At 36.3% G+C, this 26,178-nt stretch overlaps 1 protein-coding gene across 2 annotated transcripts; it reads left to right on the top strand.

Annotated features, from left to right (window-relative positions):
- Positions 1-76: 76 nt before the first annotated feature.
- On the top strand, positions 77-25,818 carry LOC121388080 (copine-3-like). 2 transcript variants are annotated; one of them, XM_041519291.1, is made up of 15 exons: positions 77-176; positions 5,252-5,393; positions 7,183-7,362; positions 9,022-9,096; positions 9,959-10,039; positions 11,365-11,448; positions 12,025-12,114; positions 12,436-12,531; positions 14,535-14,621; positions 16,242-16,301; positions 17,863-17,996; positions 19,976-20,082; positions 21,333-21,475; positions 23,065-23,301; positions 25,666-25,818. In XM_041519291.1, exons 2-15 carry the CDS (start codon positions 5,256-5,258, stop codon positions 25,789-25,791), a joined length of 1,638 nt encoding a protein of 545 aa, XP_041375225.1. In that variant the 5' UTR covers positions 77-176; positions 5,252-5,255; the 3' UTR covers positions 25,792-25,818. The 2 variants fall into 2 exon arrangements, with proteins under 2 accessions (XP_041375225.1, XP_041375224.1); XM_041519290.1 differs by having other exon boundaries at positions 81-214.
- The last annotated feature ends 360 nt before the right edge of the window (positions 25,819-26,178 follow it).

The following is a 26,178-nucleotide window of genomic DNA, read 5'->3' as shown; positions in this document are numbered from 1 at the left end:
GTACACCTGGCAATGCAATAATGCCAAGCACATGTAGCGTAATATTATATCGGTATTCAGTATAGATTATTCACTGCAGCTTTCGATTTACCATCATGCACTGAATCATGTATCTGGGACAAGGAAGTGATTTACGTTTAGAAATCTGTTCAGTAGTCTCAGCGACACATAAAACGGTCAATGTTGTATCTGGTATTTTATTTTCAACTTACAGGTACTCAAACCTAACACGGCTAACCTGGAATTAGCGTGGTCTGGACAGGTGCGGTGGTGGTGAGGGGAGGGGGTCTATAGCCGTATAGGGGGTCTATAGGACTATCTATAATTCTTTAGTTGTACCCACAGAGAATACCTTTTTTATACTATGGAATTTACTACAAGAGGATGGAACCATTTTTGTCTAGAGTAAAGCTACCGGTACCATTGATGTCCCAAACTGTGTTCGGTTAATGCGAAAAACACAAATACACTGGTGGCATCTAAGTCTGCGCACCTAAGCATTTGTGTTATATTTTAAAGTTAAAATATTTCTTTAAAAATATTTCTTTCACTGCCACAGTACAATGGAACAATAAACGTGTTACAACTAAAGTTATTTTAATTTTAATGTTTTTTAAACTCAAGTAATGAGCGCATTTTCAGTGGGACACCCCCCCCCCCCCCCCCCCTGCATTTACTGGCCTGCATGACGGCACATAAGTCTGCGCAGCAAACATCAAAACAACCACTTCTGTCGCTAATATTTACATAAACTGGCAACTGGCAACTCATTTTGCGTGCCCCTATCCACTAGGGTTCAGGCACGCCCACCCCGGATTCAGCCTCTGACTTCGCCAGTGACCGACTCCGGGGCGGGGGGGGGGGGGGGGGGGAGTGTGTGAGAGAGATGAAGAAGGTGACAATTTTTAATAGTGTGGTAAGACCACTTAAAAACGGGATCACAAAATTAAAAATAATTTGGGGTCTATCATTACATATGTTTATTTATTATATTAATATAATAGCACCATAATTAGAATTAAGCCTATAACATTCTATTATTTTATAATATAATTAGTAGGTGCACAATTATAGTTAAATTTTCAATCGGGCAGTTCAAAAATAATATATACTATACTTATATATTTAATAATAGTATTTATACATATATATATATATTATATATATATATATATATATATATATATATATATCTATATATTTTTTTTAATTTTATTATTTAACTTTAGCCCTAGAGGAAAAAGGATTCGCAAAGGGGGGAACCTAGCCCGAGTACTCTGACTGTAAGAGAGCTAGACGGACATTTGGACATAAACACGCTCTCATTACAGTCAGAGACCAGCCTATGTCTTTTTTTGGCAATTCCTGACTACCAAACGGTAGGCAACGAGTCCCGCTCTAATACCACAACAATCCTATGTTTGACGTCAAATACCTTTACATCAATCATTTTCGAGTTAAGTGATACAAAAAAATCCACATATTAATCACTAATACACTTACTACAGAAAGAAACCCGACAGCACCCACATTCAGCTACGCTTCGTGACACTCCGTCGCAACAATTGCAAAGCTCGGCGATCTATTGCGAGACGTAGACCACGTGATCGCGCACTGGGCGATTCCGCCTTGTGCAGCAGTTACAGGGGCCGTCTCATATCAAGCGAAGTTACAACATGGAAGAGTTGGCTAATGCCGTTTTGGATGAATTTGGATTTCATTACGTCATTAAACCAAAACAATTACACATTATTGATTCCATTTTGAATTTGAAGGATACATTTGGGGTGTTATCGACAGGATACGGCAAAAGTATGTGCTACGTACTGCCTCCTCTTATGAGACGACCCCTGTAACTGCTGCACAAGGCGGAATCGCCCAGTCTCGAAATAGATCGCCGAGCTTTGTAATTGTTGCGACGGAGTGTCACGAAGCGTAGCTGAATGTGGGTGCTGTCGGGTTTCTTTCTATAGTATGTGTATTAGTGATTAATATGTGGATTTTTTTGTATCACTTAACTCGAAAATGATTGATGTAAAGGTATTTGACGTCAAACATAGGATTGTTGTGGTATTAGAGCGGGACTCGTTGCCTACCGTTTGGTAGTCAGGAATTGCCAAAAAAAGACATAGGTTGGTCTCTGACTGTAATGAGAGCGTGTTTATGTCCAAATGTCCGTCTAGCTCTCTTACAGTCAGAGTACTCGGGCTAGGGGGAACCCAGCGTCACCGAGCAGTCCGGCGCTCCAACAGGCGGGGGCCCAATAAGGTAAATCCGGATTTCCATGGGGGGGGGGGGGCCTTCCGGGGGGGGGGGCCTACTAACAGGCATCCCTACCGGCCCAAACCGCCAACGCCCTATCGCACCTAAATATGCACCCTACCACGGCGTCCCCCCCCCCCCCCCCCCCCCCCCCCCCCCCCCCAGGTTATCCATAGAACACAGATGGGCCGTATTTAGATGAGATGAGTGGTATGAGTATAATGATATATGAGAATAAACCCGCGAGCCGCCGTCTGGTGTGGTTGTGAAACGTATAAGATGTCGTTGTTGTTGTTGATTGACAAGTGGATTGATCCAGTTCTTGGAGTGAGGTGCCCTCGCCGTTCTCCTCAAGCATTCGTGAGCTCTACACCCCGAAGGGTGCGCCACCTAAACGGATGACAAATGTCATTGCTATATAATCCTCGGTGTCACCCAAGTAACCACTTATTCGTTAAGTGGGTGGCTCCGAGTACCGGTCAGGTTTTTTTATTTGTATATATACAATTGACCGATCAAATTAATACCGTTTAAAACCTGTTTGATAATTAAAAAGAACGGGTACATGTAAATTAAAATAATAATATGTTTACATAAAACAGCAACAAACAATGGATCCGACTTTTTATAAGTTCTAAATAACAAACACTTCCTGTTATAGTCTGTTTCACAAACATTTAGATTGTGCAAATCAGATCAATATAAATGGTGTTCCATGCTCCTTAGTTTGGACAACACAAAATGACAATATTAAAAAAAGCCAATGTCAAAATATTTGATCATTATTCAACAAAAAATTTCTATTATTAACTGTAAATGAGCACAAATAGTGTTCGTTAGACATATAGGACAATCAATGATAATTTTGAAACAGACTATAGCTAAAATAGGCCATGCTGTCTGTGCAACCTTCAAAGTCTGTGCAGGCATTTTGCATTGTGTCACTCGGAGGGAAATTCAAAGTATGCTTGGATGTTTACGTTAACAGATTAAATAAGACATTCATTTGATTTATGGATTCATAAATTACAATAAGGTATGTATTGAAGCTTCTATGTAAATTTATGTAAGTTGATATGCAAGGTTGAAGGTTGATCATTACAACGTTGACAGACACGTGTTGACGAAACACAGGTGATAGAAAAACACGTTGATCGAGGCTGGCAACAGTATAAAATGGTTTAAAAGAAATAATTGGCCTACACTTTCAGTGCATTAATTCAGAGGTTTTTTTTCAATAAAAGTGTTATCGACCAGTTTTATACATATATTCATAATCAAGATGTGTTGTTTTAACAACGGTTTTGTGAATTAAATTAACGTTGTTTGTTTGTTTACAAACATACCCCGTTGTAAGGCTTTTCAATCAACAATAAATTTAAGCAAGTATCTTATTTTCGAGACGTAATGTAACGTCATTAACGTGCGCAGACTTTTGTGCCATTAATATTTTAATCACCTAATCCCATGCGCGCAGACTAAGGTGACATGAGTGTACTATACTTACTGAAAGAATATTCTATATTTGTCAGTTACAGTAATGAAAAAAAAAATCAACAACATGGATGTAAAACAAATCCATTCTGGTAAACAAAAATATAATGTTCACCATCTAGTATACAAATAATTTTAGTCTTAGTAAGTGGTGGTTTCTACCTGTGTTCAGGCACATGCATTTAGAAAAAATAACCTTTCTGCACATGTTCAATTTGTCATTTTCAACTTTTAATGCCACTACATGGTAAAAATACAGCGCTCTCAATAGTTTAAGAAGTAGCAGGCTACAACAGTGATGATAGCAGGGGGCACCTTGTTTGGATCCCTTTTGTAGGAGACTTAATTAAAGAAGAGAAAGCACTTTTTTTTTTACCATCAACGAAAAGTAGGCGGCGGCAAAAGCTGTTTCAGGTGGCGATTTGCCGCCGGAGACCGGGTACTTTTGAGGGCTCTGAAAATATACATTTCTCAAATATGCACAGTGGACGAACACTTTGATTAAAAAAATTTAAAGGAAATATTCAGTTTGTCAAGAGCATGCAGTCAGTTTTTCTCCATGATCGCTAAGAACACTTGATATCAGATAGGTATTACGTTCATACCAGTGAATAGTTTGAAAAATGTGAACTTTGTAATGAATTTATTCTTAATTAAAACAATTTATAGGCCTACACTCAAAATTATTTACAATTGTTTTGAATGGACTATTAACTAGACTAGGGGCACAAAAATGCAGCATACATTTTGAAAATCAAATATAATAAAAATAAAAATTTAACAGGAGGCATGAAAATCATAAAAATTAAATGATTTGGCCTTGTTGATCTGGCAAAATCGGATGTTGATTGCACGAACCATGCACAAGAAAACAAAGTGAACAGAGTTTAAAACATAACGCAGTTAGGGACGATACATTTCATATTTTATCATTATTTTTTAATTATTTGTTTAAGGGTGTCGATTATGAATATTTTTGTCTACATATTCCCATGACACCGAATGAGCTAATATAACACTGTCCAAACTGATTACAGTGAAACCTCTCAAGACCAGACCCTCAGTAAACCGGAATTCTCTGAAAACCGACGTCTTACAGAGTCCCTTTTTAAAAACCAGGACAAAACTTAACCTCTCTAAACCGGATCCCACATAAAACCGGACATTTGTCCTGGTCTCCAGGGTGTCCGGTTTAGAGGGGTTTCACTGTACTTTCATATTCCTATTTTCCTCTGTGCTCATTCATTCAGGCCTCTGAGGATTGCACATTTGTTTAAATAATTTATGCGTTACACAAAATTAAATCAAATTCAGGTAACCCATTTCATTTTTAGGTAATCCATCATAAATTCAGTGCACAAACGAAAAATTGGTTACGCATAAACAAAACTACCGCACTCGCAATTTTTAGAGGCCTGTTTATTAATTTATTTTAAAGACAGGACAGCACCTACCTGACGTTTGTTTGGCTGTATGCATGTACGTGTATTTTCAGCAAAATGACTGATCCAGCAATGCAGTGTTTGTCGAAGGTGGAACTTCGAGTTGAATGCAAGAACCTTCTGAACAAAGATGTCACCTCCAAATCTGATCCTTGTGCCGTGCTGTTTATTTATTCAGGAAATAGCTGGGAAGAGGTTAGATTAAGTTCTGGTATTCAGGGCCCAATTTCACAAAACATTGTAAACCTAGTTTTGCACGTAAACGTAAATCTATGACTAAACTACAATTCTTATTACTATAATTATAGTATATGATATATAGTTAGAAATACACATATTTACGTTTCTTGTGTCCTTAGAAAGCTCAATTTTCCTCATTGGTGTAACTTTCTTCGTGAAATAGATGCCAAACATTAGTCTTGTAAATGTGTGGCCGATATATAACAGCAAGTCGCAGAAGTAAACTGACAAAGTTTTGTCAGATTGCCCCCAGGGCCTGAAATACATATTGGATGTCAAATATGACCTTCTGTTATTGTTTTTAAATAGCAGGCCAAAGGAAACACATTTGTATGTCCTGCTAATAGAAAGATATAGCCTGCTGGCATGAGACAGGGTGAGTGAAGGGTTTGGGACAGTGTGTGGCAAGGGTTTGGGACAGGGTGAGGCAAGGGTTTGGGACAGTGTGTGGCAAGGGTTTGGGACAGGGTGAGGAATTAGGATTTGGGACAGAATGACAAGTTTGGTGAGCAGATGACATAGGGTTACATACAGGGTGAATATCGGTCTTGGGAAAACTGGTGTGATCATTTTGGTTGTTTTAGACAGGGTGATTTGGAGAGGTTTTGGGACAGTGTGTAGACTGGGACAGGGTTTTGGGACAGGGTTACTTTTAAAGGGTTTGGGACTGGTGAGTGGAGGATTTGACTATGAGTTGAGGGTTTTTAGAATTAAATATCATGTAACTGTAAATCACGGTAAAGTTTTGATTTAATATTAAAAAAGCAGTTTTGTGTTTAATTTATAGGGTTGTAAAACTATAATGTATGTTACACACTCAAACCCCCCCCCCCCCCCCAAAAAAATAATTTTACAACAGGGTGAAACGGTCTCCAAAATCCACAAAGAAAAAACAAAACATTAATTCCATTTTTAAAATATAGCATTTCACTTTTTATGTCTTGCTGTAGGTAACAAATTCTAAATCAAACTCTACAATTCATTTGAAATCAAAGTTCTGTTCGGAACCTGGATATATCGGATCATGTCATGTTTTTTAGAATTAAACATTGCATTTCCTGTAAATCGTTCGGTAAAGTTGGGACCCCTCTTTTTTTTGAATTATATAGCATTGTAAAGTTCACTATAATCCCACCCATGAATAATTCTTGACCAAACGCTGGAAAAAACTTGGTAAAAAGACTACACATGTCTAAAAAAAAACAACTTTTTATAATTATAGCAAAAAAAAAGAAAAAGACAAAGACTTTTGATGAATCATTTCTGCTACATGTAATATACACAGGTTATACATGACACATTTAGTTTTAAAAGTCTATGGCCAATTTAATAATCACTAATTTTCAGATCAGCTGTTTTCCTTCAAGGAAATCTTTTTTCCTCGGACGTAGCCCAGTTCCTAAAGTATGTCGATGGCACGGTCTAGAATTTCAATGGGATCAATCCCCATCGGTGGGCCCATAATTGGGCTATTTCTCGTTCCAGCCAGTGCACCACGACTGGTATGTCAAATGTCATGGTATGTACTACCCTGTCTGTGGGATGGTGCATATAAAAGATCCCTTGCTGCTAATCGAACAGAAGTAGCCCATGACGTTGTGACAGCGGGTTTCCTCACTCAATATCTGTTTGGTCCTTAACCATACGTCTGATGCCATATAACCGTAAATAAAATGTGTTGAGTGTGTTGTTAAATAAAACATTTCCTTCCTCCTTCTTAATCTTTTGTTGTAATTGTTTTCAGATTGGAAGGACAGAAAATATAAAAAATTGCTTGGATCCTATATTTTCAACGCCATTCATGATCGATTACTACTTTGAGAAAGTTCAGAAGATTCGCTTTTCTATATACGACATCGACAACAAGTCGCCATCCCTCAGTGATGATGACTTCCTTGGTCAGATGGAATGTACACTTGGTCAGGTGAGTAATCAATATCCCATGTTCCAGACCCCGCGGTTTAAGAGAAGCTATCGCTCTTACTTCCCATCCTTCCCTTGAGACCTATAGTTTCAGGTGAATAACTTTGAGCTCCCTTAAAGGGACACGCCCTAGTTGTTAACCATTACGCTGTTGTTTTTCGCTATTAAACCCATTTTCTCACCAACAAAATTGCACTTTACTTACATTTTATTATTTAGAATATACATTTCCATTCACCTGAAGTGTTTTTGGGTAATCCTGGTGTTTGTAATACCACGAAATGCATTTTTTGGTATTTCTTAAAAAACGCACGCCCGTTTGAGAAAAAAACGTTGAGCAGACAAGGTCTAATCTATTTTTAGAGAGGATCTTCCCTTTCATCGTCACAGACGTTGGTATACGACGTGACCGTTATCATTTTGGTTCGGTTTGTTTTCTCGTGCACGGTTCGCGCAATCAACATCCGATTTGTTGTCGTTTGTGAGTTTTTTCTTCAAAGTTTGTGAACATTTTCATTAACAATAAAGTTCAGAGAAGTAAGTATCTCAATACAAAACGTTACAAACCCTTAAAACCAATAAGTCTTACGATATCTGGACAGAACAGTTGGAACATGCCCAGGAGAAGTGAAAGGAATGCACCCCAAGTCTGTGTGCACTCTTGGAAATTTGTCGTGACATAGACATTTCTGTGCTTCGAGCGACATCTACCGGTGACATCAGAATACTAACTTTCAAAATTATTTCAAGTAATTGGGTCACAGGGATTCCCATGGTATTTATCGATATAAAAACTGCTTTTTCACTCTATTTTATAAAAACGTGATCTAAGTGTGTTACAGTTTTGTAGATTAACCAAAATTAGAATTAATTTTCGCGGGCTGAAACTAGGGCGTGCGACTTTAAGCATGTGAATTTATATGCTATCTCACGACTGTTATATCAAAGGCCATGGTATGTGCTATCCTGTCTGTGCGATGGTACTGGTACATATAAAGGATCCTTTGCTACTAGTGGAAAAAATTTTGCGGGTTTAATTCCTCTCTAAAGACTATATGTCAAAATTACCAAATGTTTGACATCCAATAGTCGATTAAAACGGTCAGTTAAACCAATTAACTTTTTTATATGCTCTCAGTATGGTAATATTTTAAATAGCTCCCCATAATCAGATACAGATTTGTCTAAAACATGATTCTGATTAAAATTCATGGACTCTTGTTTAGAATATTTTTTTTTGCATACATGTGTCTTCTAGATTGTCCTAATATCTGCAGAAAGTCAAGATAATGTGTTGATTCGACCATTTGACATCAGTGCCAGAATTGTGCTAATACCATGTTTTTGTAAATATATTTACTGTAAATTAAAAAAATTAACATGAGCAGGATATTGTTTCTGCTTTTGCTTATTATCATGCTTGTTTGTTCAGTTTAATATAACTGAAATTGATCAACAAATGTTTACCATGGATAGCAACTAATGCTTTCACCAGATGAGAAGAAAGGCTGGGGACTAGTACCTAATGCTTTCACCAGATGAGAAGAAAGGCTGGGGACTAGTCCCCTGGTCAAGTTGATATGATCGACAAGACATTTAATTGTTTGAAATTCTTGTCACTATGTAATATTTGTAATGTTTTTGTTTTGTTTTCCTTTAGGTGGTATCCAGCAGTCCATACACCTCTGTACTTAGCGCTAAGAATGGGAAGAAGATGGATCATGGCAGTATAACTGTGAGTTAGGTGCATGTTTAGATACTTGGTAATTTAACTATAATGTCCATGTACATACTAGTGTTTTTACACTCATAGGACACAGGAATGCAGTATTCATGTACCTATATATTTATTCATCTGTCCATCCATCCATCCATCCCATCCAACCAACCAATCACCAACCCAAAATTCATCCATCCATTCAGCCATTGATCCATTAATTAATTAATCCATCCATCCATCCATCTGATCATGCATGCTGCATGCATGCATCCATCCATCCATCCATCCATCCATCAATTCATCAATCCATCAATCCATTCATCTATCTGATTATGCATTCATCAATCCATCTATCCATCCATCCATCCCATCCATAAATCTCTCTGTCCATCCATCCATCTCTCTATCCATCCATCTGTCCATCCATCCCATCCATCTCTCTATCCATTTGTCTGTTCATCAGTCCATCCATACATACACCCATCCATCCATCCATCCATCCCATCCATCTCTCTATCCATTTGTCTGTTTATCAATCAATCCATCCATACATACATGTACACCCATCCATCCATCCATCCCATCCATCTCTCTATCCATTTGTCTGTTTATCAGTCCATCCATCCATCCATATATCCAATCATCCATCCATCCATCCATCCATCTGTCCATCCATACATGTATCAGTCCATCCATCCATCTATCTATCCATTTATCCATCCATCCATCCATAAACCCACCCACCCAAAATCCATCCTTCTATCCATCCATCCATCCATACATTCATCCATCAAGAATATATTTAATTAATTAATTCATCTAATAATCCATCAGACATGAAAAACTTCATAAATATTTTTTATTTGTTTTAATTTAGGTGCGAGCGGAAGAAATGAAAGGAAATGCTGCCAATCAGACAATTCTCATGACATTTAGAGCCACCAAGCTCGATAACAAAGTAACCAACTCTTTTTCACAAATATATTTTAATTTTTCCATAAACTTTAAATAGCAGGTAGTCTCTGATGAAAGCTTCGGGCCTATCACATATATATGTAGCATTGGTTTTTATCTTAACTCTTTCCCACGACTGCAGTCGTGATGCGCAAAACTAATGTAAAAACACATTCTCGACTAGTCGAGACACCACAGGTCTTCATAAACACAGCTGTTAACATTCACAGGAGTTATCTATCTTGATTCTGTGAATGCAAGAACATAGTAGAATGACAATCGAATATATTTTGTTGACTGGTGTTTGTATTTAAGTTTTTATTGCAATTTCGAAAAGAAAACAAAAAAAATGGTCTAAATTTGTGTAAACATTATTGATGACATAACGTGCACATGGGTTTCATTTCTTGCTATTTGTATAATATTTCTTTAAAACATGTTGGACATTATTATTCAATGAAAATTAGGGGATAACCCTATTGTGTTTTCCGATTTGCGGACGTATATCGGTGGTTTTACTGTTGCAAATTTAGTTTTATTGGCGCCGTGTTAAATGTGTTCCAGGTTTGTAGATTACAGTGATGTGAGATTTCAGATTTTTCGCAGAATTCCGCGTTTTCATGACCCAAATTCCGCATTTTTATATTTTTCCCCGCGAATAATTTTGCCGAGGTTTTCTGTTGTTAGGCGACATTTCATTGGTTCGTTTTCGCCAACCGTGTATAGCGTTAGACAATTAACTCGCATTTTGTGAAGCGGCAATGGCAACACGGCGCTAAGATATCGTGAAAAAATCAGATAAATTAAAACTTGACGTAAACATAAAAAATCCCTGGAGATGGTAATGGCTAGAGAAACAGGTGGATGGTGTTCAGTTAGAAAGCGTTTTTGAGAAACTGTCGGCAAGTGGAAAAGCCTATTGCAAAATTTGTCAGAAGGAAATCAAATACGCCAACCAGGGTCTTAACACAGTGATTTAACACACTTCGTAAATTTGTTGTTAAGTACCATTACATGACCATTTTTGTGATCTAAATTTGAAAAATAATTCCTCCTTCGGGGGGGGGTGGGGGGGGGGGGGGGCATTGCCCCCCCCTGATCCCCCCGACCGGCCCCAGACACCACCGAACAATTTTCAGAGTTTTTGACATTTGGTCACTCACATCCCTGAGATTAGCCAAAATTAATGTCTATTTTCCCGTGTTGAAACTAGAGTCTGCAACTTTAAGACACCAAATACATGTAGTTATAGTTTTAAATAGTCTGAGGTGTTATTAAAGAATTATTTATTTTCCTAATACATGTTCTGTTTGTTGTTTTTGGCTTTAGGATGTGTTTGGCAAATCTGATCCGTACCTTGAGATATCCAAAAGTGGAGATGGGGGATCGTGGCAGATTGTTCACAGAACTGAGGTATTACTATAAAATATGTCAAGTATCAAAAACAATTTAAACTATTTTCATGCTTTTAATATCTTCCGTTATTCATGATGCACTAATAATGGCACGAGGCGGGATCTAGCTCAATGGGTAGAGCGCTCGCCTGAGGTGCTTGTGTAATAGGACTGAACCATGTCAGTGGACCCTTTCTTTGATTATGTTTTTGCCCGTTCCAACCAGTGCACCATGGTTGGTATATCAAGGGTCTCGCTATGTGCTGTCCTGTCTGTGGGAAAGTGCATATAAAAGATCCCTTGCTGCTAATGTGGAAAATATTGCAGGTTCCATCTAAGACTTTGTGTAAAAAGTTACAAAATGTTTGGCATCCAATAGCCGATCAATGTGCTCTAGTGGTGTCATTAAATAAAACAAACTTTATCTTTTTACTTTTAAATTAATAATGGCATTAATATTTCATTACGCTATTATCCATCCCCAACCCTTACCACAACATCACTAAAAATCCAAAAATTAAACATAATCAAATTAATGTTATTGTATTTACCTTTGTTAAATTTTTTGTCTTTTTTTAAATGTTTGTTTTCACAGGTGATTAAAAACACGTTGGACCCAGCCTGGAGACCAATCACCATATCAATGGCGTCTTTGTGCGGAGGGGACTTGGATAAAACACTCAAAGTATGTTTACAGTTATTAAAGGTTTATATCTACTTTGTTTTGTTGCAAACAACAAAGGATGCATTAAGATTATTTTGGTTTGATATTGCTTGACCCATCATTTTAGCAAGGTAAGAAACATTTTTTTCCCACGTTACACATGCAATAGTTTACTATTTTCACATTTATTTGTAATATAAAATGACTACAAATTAATTGAGCCCACACATAATCTTAGCATAAATAACTTGAAACTATAGAAATTATAATGTATGTGCTTAAATACCCATGGTAAACAGAGTTGTGTTCATTACAGTCTACTAAAACCAAGATATTTTTCAGATTGATGTATGTGACTGGGATAACGATGGATCGCACGATCTGATTGGTGGGTTTACGACCTGTGTTAATGACATGCTCAAAGCACAGCAAAAAGAGGTAGGCAGTTTGATCTGTTTGATATCGGTTTGATTTCTTTTTTCTTTTACTCAGTCAGTGCCAGTTTATCTGCTGGTTACTTGCTGAGGTCACTATACACGTTATTATTTTCATCATGCAACTCGACAACACTGAAATCAACTTTATTCCTATCTTGCAATATGCTCGACCTAACCAAGCAAGCTTTTGCCAGTATGACATAAAGTTTTGGTTAATGACATAGCTTATTTTATCCTATAACTTACCCATGATATCCATGTCATAAACCCATGTGATAATTTTAGTGTATTAACCCAGTTAATAACGGTATGCAAATTTGCAAGGTCTCTAGGTAATGTGTTGCTATGGCAGTGTTCGAGATTAAAAATTTTGGGCAGTATCCCAGTTGGATAGTAACATTTTAAAATCTGGTATCCCACCTGAGAATTTATTATTATATTATTATATGGTATCCCGGTGGGATACTGGGTTCTTGAAGTCTGGTATCCAAAATTAAATTCTGGTATCCACGGGATATCGGGATACCGTTAATCTCAAACACTGCTATGGATGGGTCATTTGCTTACAAGCCAACAAGACCTGTGTACTTGAGTATAACGTTTTCAAAGCTTTAGTTAAAATGCGTGACGTCAAACTAATTTGTGCTAATCGTGATGATGTCATATTATCGATTTGCAGTGACTTTAGTACTGTGATTTACTAAAGATTTAATTAAAATGTTATTTTAGAAGTGTTATAGGATAAATAGAATTTGCTGCTCATGTTTTTTAATATGTAAAATATCAACCTCGGCAGAGCCTCGACAAATACCGATTAACACAGACTCGGTTGATATTTTCCATATTAAAAAATATTCGTGATGAATCCTCTATGGCTTTACCTTGTTCAGAACTTGGCAAACCTCATGGAGTTCCCCATTCTTACCTTCACAGGATTACCTATGACATTAAACTTTTATTCTCTATGTATCCTGATTGATAGATTATGATAGTTTAAGCCTTGGGTTGTGTTGTATACTCATTTGATTGTTTTCAAAATGATTCATAGTCCGTATTCTAATGATAAAAAAACAAAAATAAATAAAATAAAATAATAAAATGATGCTAATTAGTTTATTATAATTGTGTTATTGTTAGTTATTATAATTATAATAATTGTTATTGTTACTTGTTAGTTATTATTAATACAGATGTTTTAGTGATTGTTTGTCATTATTCTATAGGGGAGGGGGAGAAGAAATAAAATGTTATTATTGTTATTCTTAGTTATTGTTATTGTTACCATGACTTTCACATTTGAAAAAAATAATTGTTTGTTTTTATTATTTGGAGGTGGAAGAAATGAAATAATGTTATTTGGTTTGTTATTGTTGTTGTCAGCTATTGTTATTTATTTTTAGCTTTTGTTATTGTTACTTATTATTATTGTTAGTTGTTATTGATACTGGATGTTATATTTATTATGGTTGTTATTAATCCCTATTGGTGAAACCAGAGGGGACTGTAGGTTTCGTCTCCATCCTTCTGTCTGTCCATCTGTCCCACATATAATTTTTTTTGCCTTTTTTTAAAATAATGCCTCAAGATATTGAGCTGTAATTTTGTGTATAACTTTATCATGTTCTGTTACAGATCAAGTGTGAATTTCTTGGTGATTTACTATTTTTGACAGAGTTATGGCCCTTGAACTTAGGAAATATAAAAATTTGATTTTCAGACACATTTTTTCCACAATGTCTCAAGATATTGCGTTGAAATTTAGTATATAGCTTTATCATGTTGACTTTTATGGCAATTTATACATATTTCACACAGTTCCCTTGACCTTAGGAGATATGAAAAGCATTTGGGTCTGGTATGGTATATGTATTGCTCTAGCAGTACTTTCAGAATGCTTAGAACTTACATGTACTTGTTGTTGTAAAACTTTATTATTGTTAATGTTACTTATTATTATTGTTGTTGTTGTTATTATTATTATTATTACTGCTGCTGTTACTTCAGGTGTCCTGGCAGTGCATCAATCCCAAGAAGCAAGCCAAGAAGAAACATTACACCCATTCCGGAGTGGTCATCTTGTCATCTTGTCAGGTAACAGGAAACAAAGAAATGTTTTATTTAACAACACACTCAACACATTTTCATTTATGGTTATATTGCATCAGACATACATGTACATGTATGGTTATATTGCATCAGACATACATGTACATGTATGGTTATATTTGCATCAGACATACATGTACATGTATGGTTATATTGCATCAGACATACATGTACATGTATGGTTATATTGCATCAGACATACATGTACATGTATGGTTAAGGACCACACGAATATTGAGAGAGGAAACCTGCTGCTGCCACTCCATGGGATACTCTTTTAGATTAGGAGCAAGGGATATTTATGTGTGTACTATCCCACAGACAGCACAGTACATACCCTGGTCTTGTGGAGTACTGGCTGGAATAAGAAATAGCCCAGTGGGTCCACTAATGATGATCAATAAAATTGACTGCGCATCAGTTGAGCTACAAGTACAACCCACTTCCTATAAGGTAATGTATTTCATTGTTTATTAGTCCTCTCACTTTATACGTTGTCTCTGTCTGTCTGTCTGTCTGCCTGTCTGTCAGGTGAGCTACAAGTACAACCCACTTCCTATATGGTAATGTATTTCATTGTTTATTAGTCCTCTCATTTTATACGTTATCTCTGTCTGTCTGTCTGTCTATCTGTCTATGTCTGTACCACCACCCATCTATTTGTCTCTTCAACTGAATTTGTTTTATTGTTACAGTAGAAATAGTTAAATTTACATGTAGCTCCACAACTTGTATCCCAGTGTGGTACTTACGTGTGTTATCCTACCTGTGAAAATATATACATAATCATGTATTATGCAGCTAATAAATAATAAATAATAATTTATTATATGCATCTACAGGGCTCAAACTTAATGACAGCAATTGCCATCGTTGAGGTATAAATTGCCATCACTGAGGTATAAATTGCCATCACTGAGGTATAAATTGCCATCGTTGAGGTATAAATTGCCATCGCTGAGGTATAAATTGCTGAGGTATAAATTGCCATCGTTGAGGTATAAATTGCCATTGTTGAGGTATAAATTGCCATCGCTGAGGTATAAATTGCCATCGCTGAGGTATAAATTGCCATCACTGAGGTATAAATTGCCATCTGCTGAATACAAATTACAGCTTTTGGTAAAGCTGCTCAACAATGGCAAAATTTAACCACCTGGTGTACATTATCTGCCAGTATTTAACAATATTTATAATATGTACAATGCTGAATTCTGTTCCATGGTCATTTATTGACTGCTGTAAATTTGTACCTCAGACGAAAAGCATGATAATCAGGTAACAGGCTGTCCGGTATTGCCATTATGTCAAATCCATTCTTGGCCCAGTTTTTGTAACAGTAGTACGGTAGGTTTTTTTCTCTTATTCTGTAGACCAACTATACATGTGTGTATTATTTTATGTTGCTACTGATCAACATATGGGGAAGAAGGGGTTCCTTTCTATTTCTGAAATGTAAAAATTATGTTACGGAATATTATTAATTTTTATAATTATATTTCCTAGATACACCTTTTAGATTAGTATTTTAAAAAATCTGTTCTTAATTACATTTAGTACAATACATTATTAAAATGTAATTCTTTTTTTGTTTTTTGTTTTCAGATAACTCAAGAATACTCATTTTTGGATTTTGTGTTTGGAGGATTACAAGTCAATCTCACGGTAAGTTTTCTACATGGTTTACTAGTATATAGAAAATCAGACACCAACTAAGCACACTTCAACCTGGAAAATAATGCATGCATATAAATTTTGTGACTTCAGGTTGGGTGTGAACAACGCAAAATTGATACACACAAATTCTTTTCCCGGCATACAGTATATTAAATGTGACGTGTCATAATATGTGAGTCGTTTTCCCAACGTGTAAATTATGTTACCCACCCTTGACATTAATAGCAGTATGAAGGAAGGAAGGAAATGGTTTATTTAATGACACACTCAACACATTTTATTTACAGTTATATGGCACTGAACATATAGTTAAGGACCACACAGATCTATATTGAGGGAGGAAACCCGCTGTCGCCACTTATGGGCTACTCTTTTTTTTATTAGCAGCAAGGGATCTTTTATATGCACCATCCCATAGACAGGATAGCACATACCACAGCCTTTGATGTACCAGTTGTGGTGCACTTGCTGGAGAGAGAAATATTAATAGCAGTATGAAGACTGACACAAAAATCATTAAAACAATTAGCTATTAATTAGACACTCACAGAGAAAAAAAATAGCACAGTGCGCCTTAAATTATAAACAAATGTTTGAATTAATAGAGTAAAAAAACCCACCTGCAATTGCCAAATTACAAACCAGCACCATGAGATGTAACACAAATCAAAATAACCCAAAACTGACTTCATTCATTATTTTATAGCAATCAGTCAATTGATAGAGACTTTAAGATGGAATACATGTTTTCTAATGGCATATTTTGTAAAATTATTCTTCTCTGTTACCCATAATGATGAACCAATAAGTAGAGGAAGCCATGATATTAACGAACTGTACCGTCAGTTTCAGTTTTCTATAAACTGATCAGGCAAAACACAGAGGGTCCACTGTGTATGTTTATTCTCTGTCAACACCATAATAGGGATAATCAATATATTCATTGAGATATCATCAAAACAATTATGAATTCAAAGACAGCATGTGAATTCAACATACATGAAGCTTACCAACACTAATAGTATGAACATAGTGTTTTAAATTTCATAATAGTCAAGACTAGAACATTTTGCTGTTATGATGTTGATCAAGTCTTGAATGAACCATATATTAGTATGAAATAGCTTTAAGATGTGCTGAGTTGTCGTTTGTTTTTAGCATGCATCAATTAATTATTTACGTCTGTGGATGCAACTGTGAGTGAGACCAATTAAGTTAATTTTATGGTAACCAAGACACTTAATTCTACAGAATTCTTGTTTTTATTCATTCTTGTGTGGACTGAAAAATACTGTGGTCGGTTCTTATTAAGATTAATGACACAATTTAACAAAATACAAGTTTGAATAGTTTTGCCACTGTATTGATTGTGTCAACTTTATTCACATACTTTTGTGTCAACAAAATGCAAAGGTTTATTGATTAGTCTAATTATGCCAATTTGGTAAAATAAAATAGCTTTGTTGTACCGGTAATATATTAAACAGTCCTGAAATAGTTTAGTATTCTTTATTTTAAAAAATTAAATTCTGTTTCATTGTCTGTTTAGGTTGGCATAGATTTCACAGCATCGAATGGCGATCCTCGTGAGCCGACGTCACTTCACTACATGAACCCGTACGAACCTAATGAGTACCTACAGGCTATCATGTCTGTTGGCACTGTGGTGCAGGATTATGATAGGTCAGTGTGTTTGATTTATAGAGTTTCTACTTGCACCACTATATGGGAAATGCCTACAGGCTATCATGTCTGTTGGCACTGTGGTGCAGGATTATGATAGGTCAGTGTAATTTATAGTGAGTTTCAGCTTGCACCGCTATGTGTTAAATACCTACCTACAAAGCCTTGTGGAATTACCCATTCTTACCTTCACAGGGTAAAGCAGATATGCGACGTCATTAACTAGTTATTCTCTATTTATGTTAGTTTGTGTGATTTATAGTGAGTTTGTAGGTTAGTTTGTGTGATTTATAGTGAGTTTCTAGGTTAGTTTGTGATTTATAGTAAGTTTGTAGGTTAGTTTGTGTGAATTATAGTGAGTTTCTAGGTTACCTGTACATGTAGTTTGTGTGATTTATAGTGAGTTTCTAGGTTAGTTTGTGTGATATATAGCAAGTTTGTAGGTTACATGTAGTTTGTGTGATTTATTCAAAGTTTCTAGGTTAGTTTGTGTGATTTTTATGTTAGTTTGTATGATTTATGGTGATCAGGTTTTTAGGTTAGTTTGTGTGATTTATAGCAAGTTTCTAGGTTAGTTGGTGTAAGTTATAGTGAAGTGTCTAACATTGTGATAGGTTCAGTCTGTCAACACCACTAGAGAACATTGATTTATTAATCATCGGCTATTGGATGTCAAACATTTATTAAGCTCGGCATGTAGTCTTAGAGAGAAAACCCACTACATTTTTCCATTAGTAGCAAGGAATCTTTTATATGCACCACCCCACAGATAGGATAGCACATACCACGGCCTTTGATATACCAGTCGTGGTGCACTGGATGGAGCGAGAAATAGCCCAATGAGTCCACTGATGGGGATCGATCCCAGGCTGACTGCGCATCAAGCAAGTGCTTTACCACTGGGCTACGACGTCCCACCTCCGGTCTGTGAGTTAAGTGCATATAAAAGATCCCTTCCTGAGGAAGCAATAGCTTTTCTACATGTATCTCTCTTGACCATGTGCAGTTATGTCACATAAACATTCCCAGTCTGATTAAAATTAGCTCTACTGGTCTACCAGTAGATCTAACAGCATTGCATGGACTCCCATTTCCAGGTGACATTCCATCTATCAATAACAGTTTAAATAACAACCAATTACACTTCACCTTTGATAGCATTATTCGGGAGCATACAAATTCTAAAAATATCGGGCAGAACTATTTATGCAATAGGCGAACTTGTTGGTCTGTTTCATCATTAAAAAACGGGGGGGGGGGGGAAAAGTGCAGTAATAAACTCTGGATTGTATACTAGTATAAACAGATTTTATGGCTATATCATCTTGGAACAAATTTTATATTGAACTTAGTTTCTGGCATACTTCGTAATTCACCCGAATCATTTTGTATACCCTCGGCATAATCCAAAATGTTTTCAAATTCTTTTCAAATCACTGGCATAATTTTGCAAGTAAGGTTTTGATTGGTCGGATGGAAGGTCAACTGTAATTAACTAGAGGAGCTAATTTTAATTAGATTGAAACATTCCTTGAAATGATTACATCCAAGCATTGTTAGATTGAGATAAAGATACCTTTTTTTTGTCTCACTTTTTCAGAGTAAAAAGGCAAGATAGATATATTTTTTGGGACTATGAATGCAGCAACACCATCAATGTTTGCATTTACCTGTAGATTAATGTTAAAGTTTCGCATTTAGTTCCATTTTACACAAATGTGGGTTTTTTGTTACATCTATGAATGTTCATCACAGTGTATGTTAAACAAATTTGAAATTTATTAAATTAAAATTCTAAAAGTCTAATTTTTTAATACACTGTATATATATATTTTAAACATGCATTGAGATGAACATCAGTGGATGCAGCTATCAGTGACACCAAATACGTTTATGCTAAGTGAGACATTTATAATGTAGCAGAATTATTGTTTACCGATAATCTTTATCATGGTATTGTTTGACAATGTGTATTTCAGTGACAAGATGTTCCCTGCTCTGGGTTTTGGAGCCAAGGTTCCTCCTGAGATGAACATTTCCTTTGAGTTTGCTCTCAACTTTAACGCATCGAACCCATTTTGTGCTGGTCAGTCTGTTTTGCAGTATTGCAGCTAATTCTATTTGCATGGCATCCAAACAAATTATTCCAACATTTCTTAACATGCACCCTGTAACCTGTAAAAATTATATTTACCACTAGTTGTTATTTGTTGTTATTAATATACAGTTTAGTAAAGTTCTTCAAATTAACTAGCCTATTGGACATGTTTTCATATACTATAGGTATTCAAGGCATCGTAGACACCTATAAGACATGTTTTCTTATACTGTAGGTATTCAAGGCATTGTAGACACATATAAGACATGTTTATATACTATAGGTATTCAAGGCATCGTAGACACCTATAAGACATGTTTACATATACTATAGGTATTCAAGGCATCATGGAGGCCTATAAGACATGTTTTCTTATACTATAGGTATTCAAGGCATTGTAGACACCTATAAGACATGTTTACATATACTATAGGTATTCAAGGCATCGTAGACACCTATAAGACATGTTTACATATACTATAGGTATTCAAGGCATCATGGAGGCCTATAAGACATGTTTTCTTATACTATAGGTATTCAAGGCATTGTAGACACCTATAAGACATGTTTACATATACTATAGGTATTCAAGGCATCGTAGACACCTATAAGACATGTTTTCTTATACTATACATGTAGGTATTCAAGGCATCGTAGACACCTATAAGACATGTTTTCTTATACTATAGGTACATTGTATTCAAGGCATTGTAGGCACCTATAAGACATGTTTTCATATACTATAGGTATTCAAGGCATCGTAGACACCTATAAGACATGTTTATATACTATAGGTATTCAAGGCATCGTAGACACCTATAAGACATGTTTATATACTATAGGTATTCAAGGCATCATGGAGGCCTATAAGACATGTTTTCATATACTATAGGTATTCAAGTCATCGTAGACACCTATAAGACATGTTTTCATATACTATAGGTATTCAAGGCATCGTAGACACCTATAAGACATGTTTATATACTATAGGTATTCAAGGCATCATGGAGGCCTATAAGACATGTTTTCATATACTATAGGTATTCAAGTCATCGTAGACACCTATAAGACATGTTTTCATATACTATAGGTATTCAAGGCATCGTAGACACCTATAAGACATGTTTATATACTATAGGTATTCAAGGCATCATGGAGGCCTATAAGACATTTGTTCATATACTATAGGTATTCAAGGCATCATAGACACCTATAAGACATGTTTTCATATGCTATAGGTATTCAAGGCATTGTAGACACCTATAAGGCAGCGTTGCCCCAGCTGCAGCTGTACGGACCGACCAACGCGGCGCCGATTATTCACCACGTAGCACGGTTTGCTGCAGCTGCACAGCAGGAAGAAAACATCAAGGGAGCAAGTGTAGGTGGTTTTTCTCTTGTTTATATTAAATTCCTTTTGAAGTACAGTTGAATCCCATTGACTTGAACCCCGTCGGTGCTCAAGAAAGTGTTCGACCCATCAAGTAGTTCGACCCTACCTTTCGGTCAACAACGTGTTTGTGTAACTTGGGACTTCGGTGGCATCGTGGTTAGGCCGTCGGTCTACAGGCTGGTAGGTACTGGGTTCAGATCCCAGTCAAGGCATGGGATTTTTAATCCAGATACCGACTCCAAACCCTGAGTGAGTGCTCCGCAAGGCTCAGTGGGTAGGTGTAAACCACTTGCACCGACCAGTGATCCATAACTGGTTCAACAAAGGCCATGGTTTGTGCTATCCTGCCTGTGGGAAGTGCAAATAAAAGATCCCTTGCTGCTAATCGGAAAAAGAAGTCCATGTAGTGGCGACAGTGGGTTTCCTCTCAAATCTGTGTGGTCCTTAACCATATGTCTGACGCCATATAACCGTAAATAAAATGTGTTGAGTGCATCGTTAAATAAAACATTTCTTTCTTTCTTTCTTTCATTTTTTGTTCAAGCATTGTGGTGTATTCAATCCTCCTGAGTTCGACCCATCAAGATTCTACTGTATATAAAGCCCATTCTTTCCAAACAGACACCTGTTGTAAAGAGATGGTCAAATGTTCGCAACCACTGTAAGATATTTCCGACTAATTGAGTCCCTTTAACAATTAAAAATTTCATATTACATACATTTTTACTGTACAGAACAGGAAGGAAGGAAATGGTTTATTTAACGATGCACTCAACATTTTATTTATGGTTATATGGCATTGGACATATGGTTAAGGACTACACAGATATTGAGGGAGGAAATCTGCTGTCTCCACTTCATAGGCTACTCTTTTCGATTGGCAGCAACGGATCTTTTAGGTCCACCATCCCATACTGTACAGAACAGTTTATAAAGTATGTTTTGTTTAACGACACCATGAGAGAACATTGATTTGTTAATCATCAGCTATTGGACGGTAAACATTTGGTAATTCTGATGTATAGTCAAAGAGGAAACCCACTACATTTTTCAAGCAAGGCAGGGAACATTTTGTTTTTAAAATCTTGATTGGTGATTTTTCTAGTCAATTGAAAATTGATTAGCAACTGTTGTTTAATGTTTTAAAATTGTGTAGCCATCTCTAAAACTTGTGGAGCCAGATTTGCAATGCGATACTGAACAAAATGTTCCGTGCAAGGGATTTTTTATATTATATGCACGTTGCCACAGAAATTTTATTGTATGCACAGTCACATAAAACAAAGGATTGTCAGTCTTAAGGCTTGGAAACCAGTTTGTGTTACTAACTTAAGTATTAAAAAAGGCATAATGACAACACAGAAAATGTTGTTTTGAAAATCTTGATTAGCAATATTTCTAGTCAATTGAAAATTTATAAATTTTTATGTTTTAAAATTGTGTAGCAATGTCTGCAATTTGCACAGCAAATCCTGACTCGGAACAAAATATTCCCTGGACAACCTTAATTGTATGTTGTATGAAAGCTTGTAAAAACTTTAGTTTATACAAATGTTGATTTTGTTTTTTCTGAACAGGCCTACTACATCCTTCTGCTGTTGACGGACGGTGAGATAACCGACATGGACAACACACGGAAAGCCATCGTGTACGCCTCGGGTCTGCCGATGTCGTTGATCATCGTGGGCGTTGGAGAGGCCGACTTCACCAACATGAACATACTGGACGGAGATGATGGAGTTCTCAAGTCTCCGACCGGGGAACCGTGTCAACGAGATGTCGTGCAGTTCGTGCCATTCAGAGACTTCAAGAAGGTAAAAAAAAGAAATGTTTTATTTAACGGCGCACTCAGCACATTTTATTTATGGTTATATGGCATCAGACATATGGTTGAGGACCATACAGATGTTGAGAGAGGAAACCTGCTGTCACCACTTCAAGAGCTACTTTTTTCGATTAGCAGCAAGGGATCTTTTATATGCACCATCCCACAGACAGGGTAGTACATACCACATCCTTTGATATACCAGTTGTGGTGCACTGGCTCTAGAGAGTAAGTAATTGTGGACCATTCAGTGTTCGAGATTAAAATGTTTTGGGCAGTATCCCAGTTGAATAATAACATTTCAAAATCTGGTATCCCACGTGATAATTTTCTCACTCCAGCCAGTGCACCACGACTGGCATATCAAAGGCCATGGTATGTACCACCTTGTCTGTGGGATGGTGCATATAAAAGATCCCTTGCTGCTAATCGAAAAGAGTAGCCCATGAAGTGGTGACAGCGGGTTTCCTCTCTCAATATCTGTGTGGTCCTTAATCATATGTCTGATGCTATATAACCGTAAATAAAATGTGTTGAATGCATCATTAACTAAAACATTTCTTTCTTTTCCACCTGAGAATTTAGTATCCCACTTTTGGGTATGGTTACCTGACATTCAAATACAGCAAGTAAGCCAATTTTAATTTTAATAAATAAAAAGGCTGTATTGGTTGAAACATTTTATAATGGCTACTTACCTTTTCAGTTTGGAATTACTAGGCCTAATGAAGGAACACTTAGACTGGAAGAAAACGTCACAACAAAAACAATAGCGACTTAGCGGTGCTAAGTCTCCAGTGTAGCATTAGACTGGGTACGAATTGGGAGAAATATTGTTACGGCGTAGCACTGGTACGAGGTCAAAAATATTGTTACTTAACTTTGTCTGTAAATGATGACTTTCATTGTTTAAACGAAAAATAAAAACTCAGGATTAAAAAACCCTGCATTATATGGTAGCCAGGTGGGATACTGGGTTCTTGGAAGTCTGGTATCCAAATTTAAAATCTGGTATCCCCGGGATATCGGGATACCGTTAATCTCGAACAGTGCCATTCCAAGGCTCAACCTTAGTGGTAGCCTGAGGTGTTTTGACTACTGGGGTTTTTCGTTGTTGTTTTTTGCTTGGGCTACCAGATGTCTACACCCGGTATTCTGCTAGGCTCCTAGATTTTATATGTAAATCCAGTTACTCCACAATCAACAAGACACTTAATTCATGTGATGGACCATTCTGTCAAAAAGTTAAAGGTTTGTTTAATGACACCACTAGAGTGGATTGATTAAGTAATCATTGGCTATTGGATGTCAAACATTTGGTACTTTTGACATATAATGTTAGAGAGAAAATACACTAAATGTTTCCAATAGTAAGGAAAAATGCTGATCAATTTCCAAAACTGTGGAGTGTTTAAAAGTTAACTTAAACAAGTTTATAATAAAATTATGAACTATGATTTGTATGATTTAAATCTATTTTGTTGTATACTTTGTATTCTCAGTAATAAGTGAAAAGTCCAATTTCTTTCACATAAGCACTGCAAAATGTATTAGAAAATACCTACACTAAATAACCCAAACGTTATCTGAAAACAAGGATGCCTTATGTGTGACATCACTTTAATATTTTCACTATGTACACTAGCAAATCATACAAATTAGGTCACCATTCAAGAAAAAAAATCATTACAACATTTTCCTCTCGGTCAAAAATAATTTTAACTATAGATTTTTCTCCTTTTGTTTTATAAAATTAAATTAGCCTTTATTAAAAATTAAAACATATGTAATGTCATCTCCTCATATTTGACTACAACTTTGCAAAACATGTTTTTGTCTGGTTTTAACTTTACTTTATTATACAGTTGTAACCTTTAATGTGGTCGGTCTGGGATCGATCCCCGTCGGTGGGCCCATTAGGCTATTTCACGTTTCAGCCAGTGCACCACGACTGGTATATCAAAGGCTGTGGTATGTACTACCCTATCTGTGGGATGGTGCATATAAAAGATCCCTTGCTGCTAATCGAAAAGCGTAGCCTATGAAGTGGCAACAGTGGGTTTCCTCTCTCATTATCTGTGTGGTCCTTAACCATATATTTGACGCCATATAGCCGTAAATAAAAAATGTGTTGAGTGCATCGTTAAATAAAACATTTCCTTCGTTCCTCTCAGTCAAAAATCATTTTAATGCTGGATTTTTCTGGATATAGCCTTTATTGAAAATGAAAACATATGTAATGTCATCTCCTCATATTTGACTACAACTTTGCAAAAATTATTTTATCTGGTTTTAACTTTATTTTATTATAAAATAATTTATTAAACTTTAAATCTTTGTTTCTGTGTTACAGTCATCACCAGCCGAACTGGCCAGACATGTTCTGGCGGAGGTTCCTCGACAGGTGACGCAGTATTTCAAGTTGAGAGGAATTCCACCCAACAGAGTAGGTCCACGGCCTTCTGAACCAGTTAAATAAAACAGCTTGATTGCGTTCCAGAATTTCTGCAGCGATGTGTTTGTTTTTTTGTTTTGTTTCTTTGTTTTTTTTAAACATGGATAGCACAGAAAAGGTGGGTATATTTGATACCGAAATAAGGGACATATTTAAACTGAAATGCACATCCTAGTTCATGCACGATGACATTTTGGCTCTAAATGTGGTTTTAGGCAGGAAAAGCCCTGCAAAAATCAACATATAACTGGGGGAAATAATTTTTTAAATGTTGACGTGCAAGGGTCAAAATCAATGCATGCACTGATCAGAGATAACTTATTACGGATTTTTATTGTGTTACAGTTGTTAGTATTAACCACTGATCAGAAATTGTTAGCTAGTCTTTAATTAAATTTAGCCATTGATTGA

Source organism: Gigantopelta aegis, chromosome 14, assembly GCF_016097555.1.
Source record: "Gigantopelta aegis isolate Gae_Host chromosome 14, Gae_host_genome, whole genome shotgun sequence".
In the NCBI taxonomy this organism is placed as follows: Eukaryota; Metazoa; Mollusca; class Gastropoda; order Neomphalida; family Peltospiridae; genus Gigantopelta; species Gigantopelta aegis.
Note: the sequence above shows the minus strand (reverse complement) of the source record. Positions and strands in the feature narration are given on the sequence as shown.

What these genes read in the sequence shown, in the direction of transcription:
- LOC121388080 (XM_041519290.1), top strand. Translation starts at nt 108, where the DNA reads ATGTATCTGGGACAAGGAAGTGATTTACGTTTAGAAATCTGTTCAGTA. An exon ending in GATTACAAGTCAATCTCACG is followed by an intron (nt 16,302 to 17,862) that starts GTAAGTTTTCTA and finishes TTGTCTGTTTAG; the next exon opens with GTTGGCATAGATTTCACAGC. An exon ending in GTGGTGCAGGATTATGATAG is followed by an intron (nt 17,997 to 19,975) that starts GTCAGTGTGTTT and finishes TGTGTATTTCAG; the next exon opens with TGACAAGATGTTCCCTGCTC.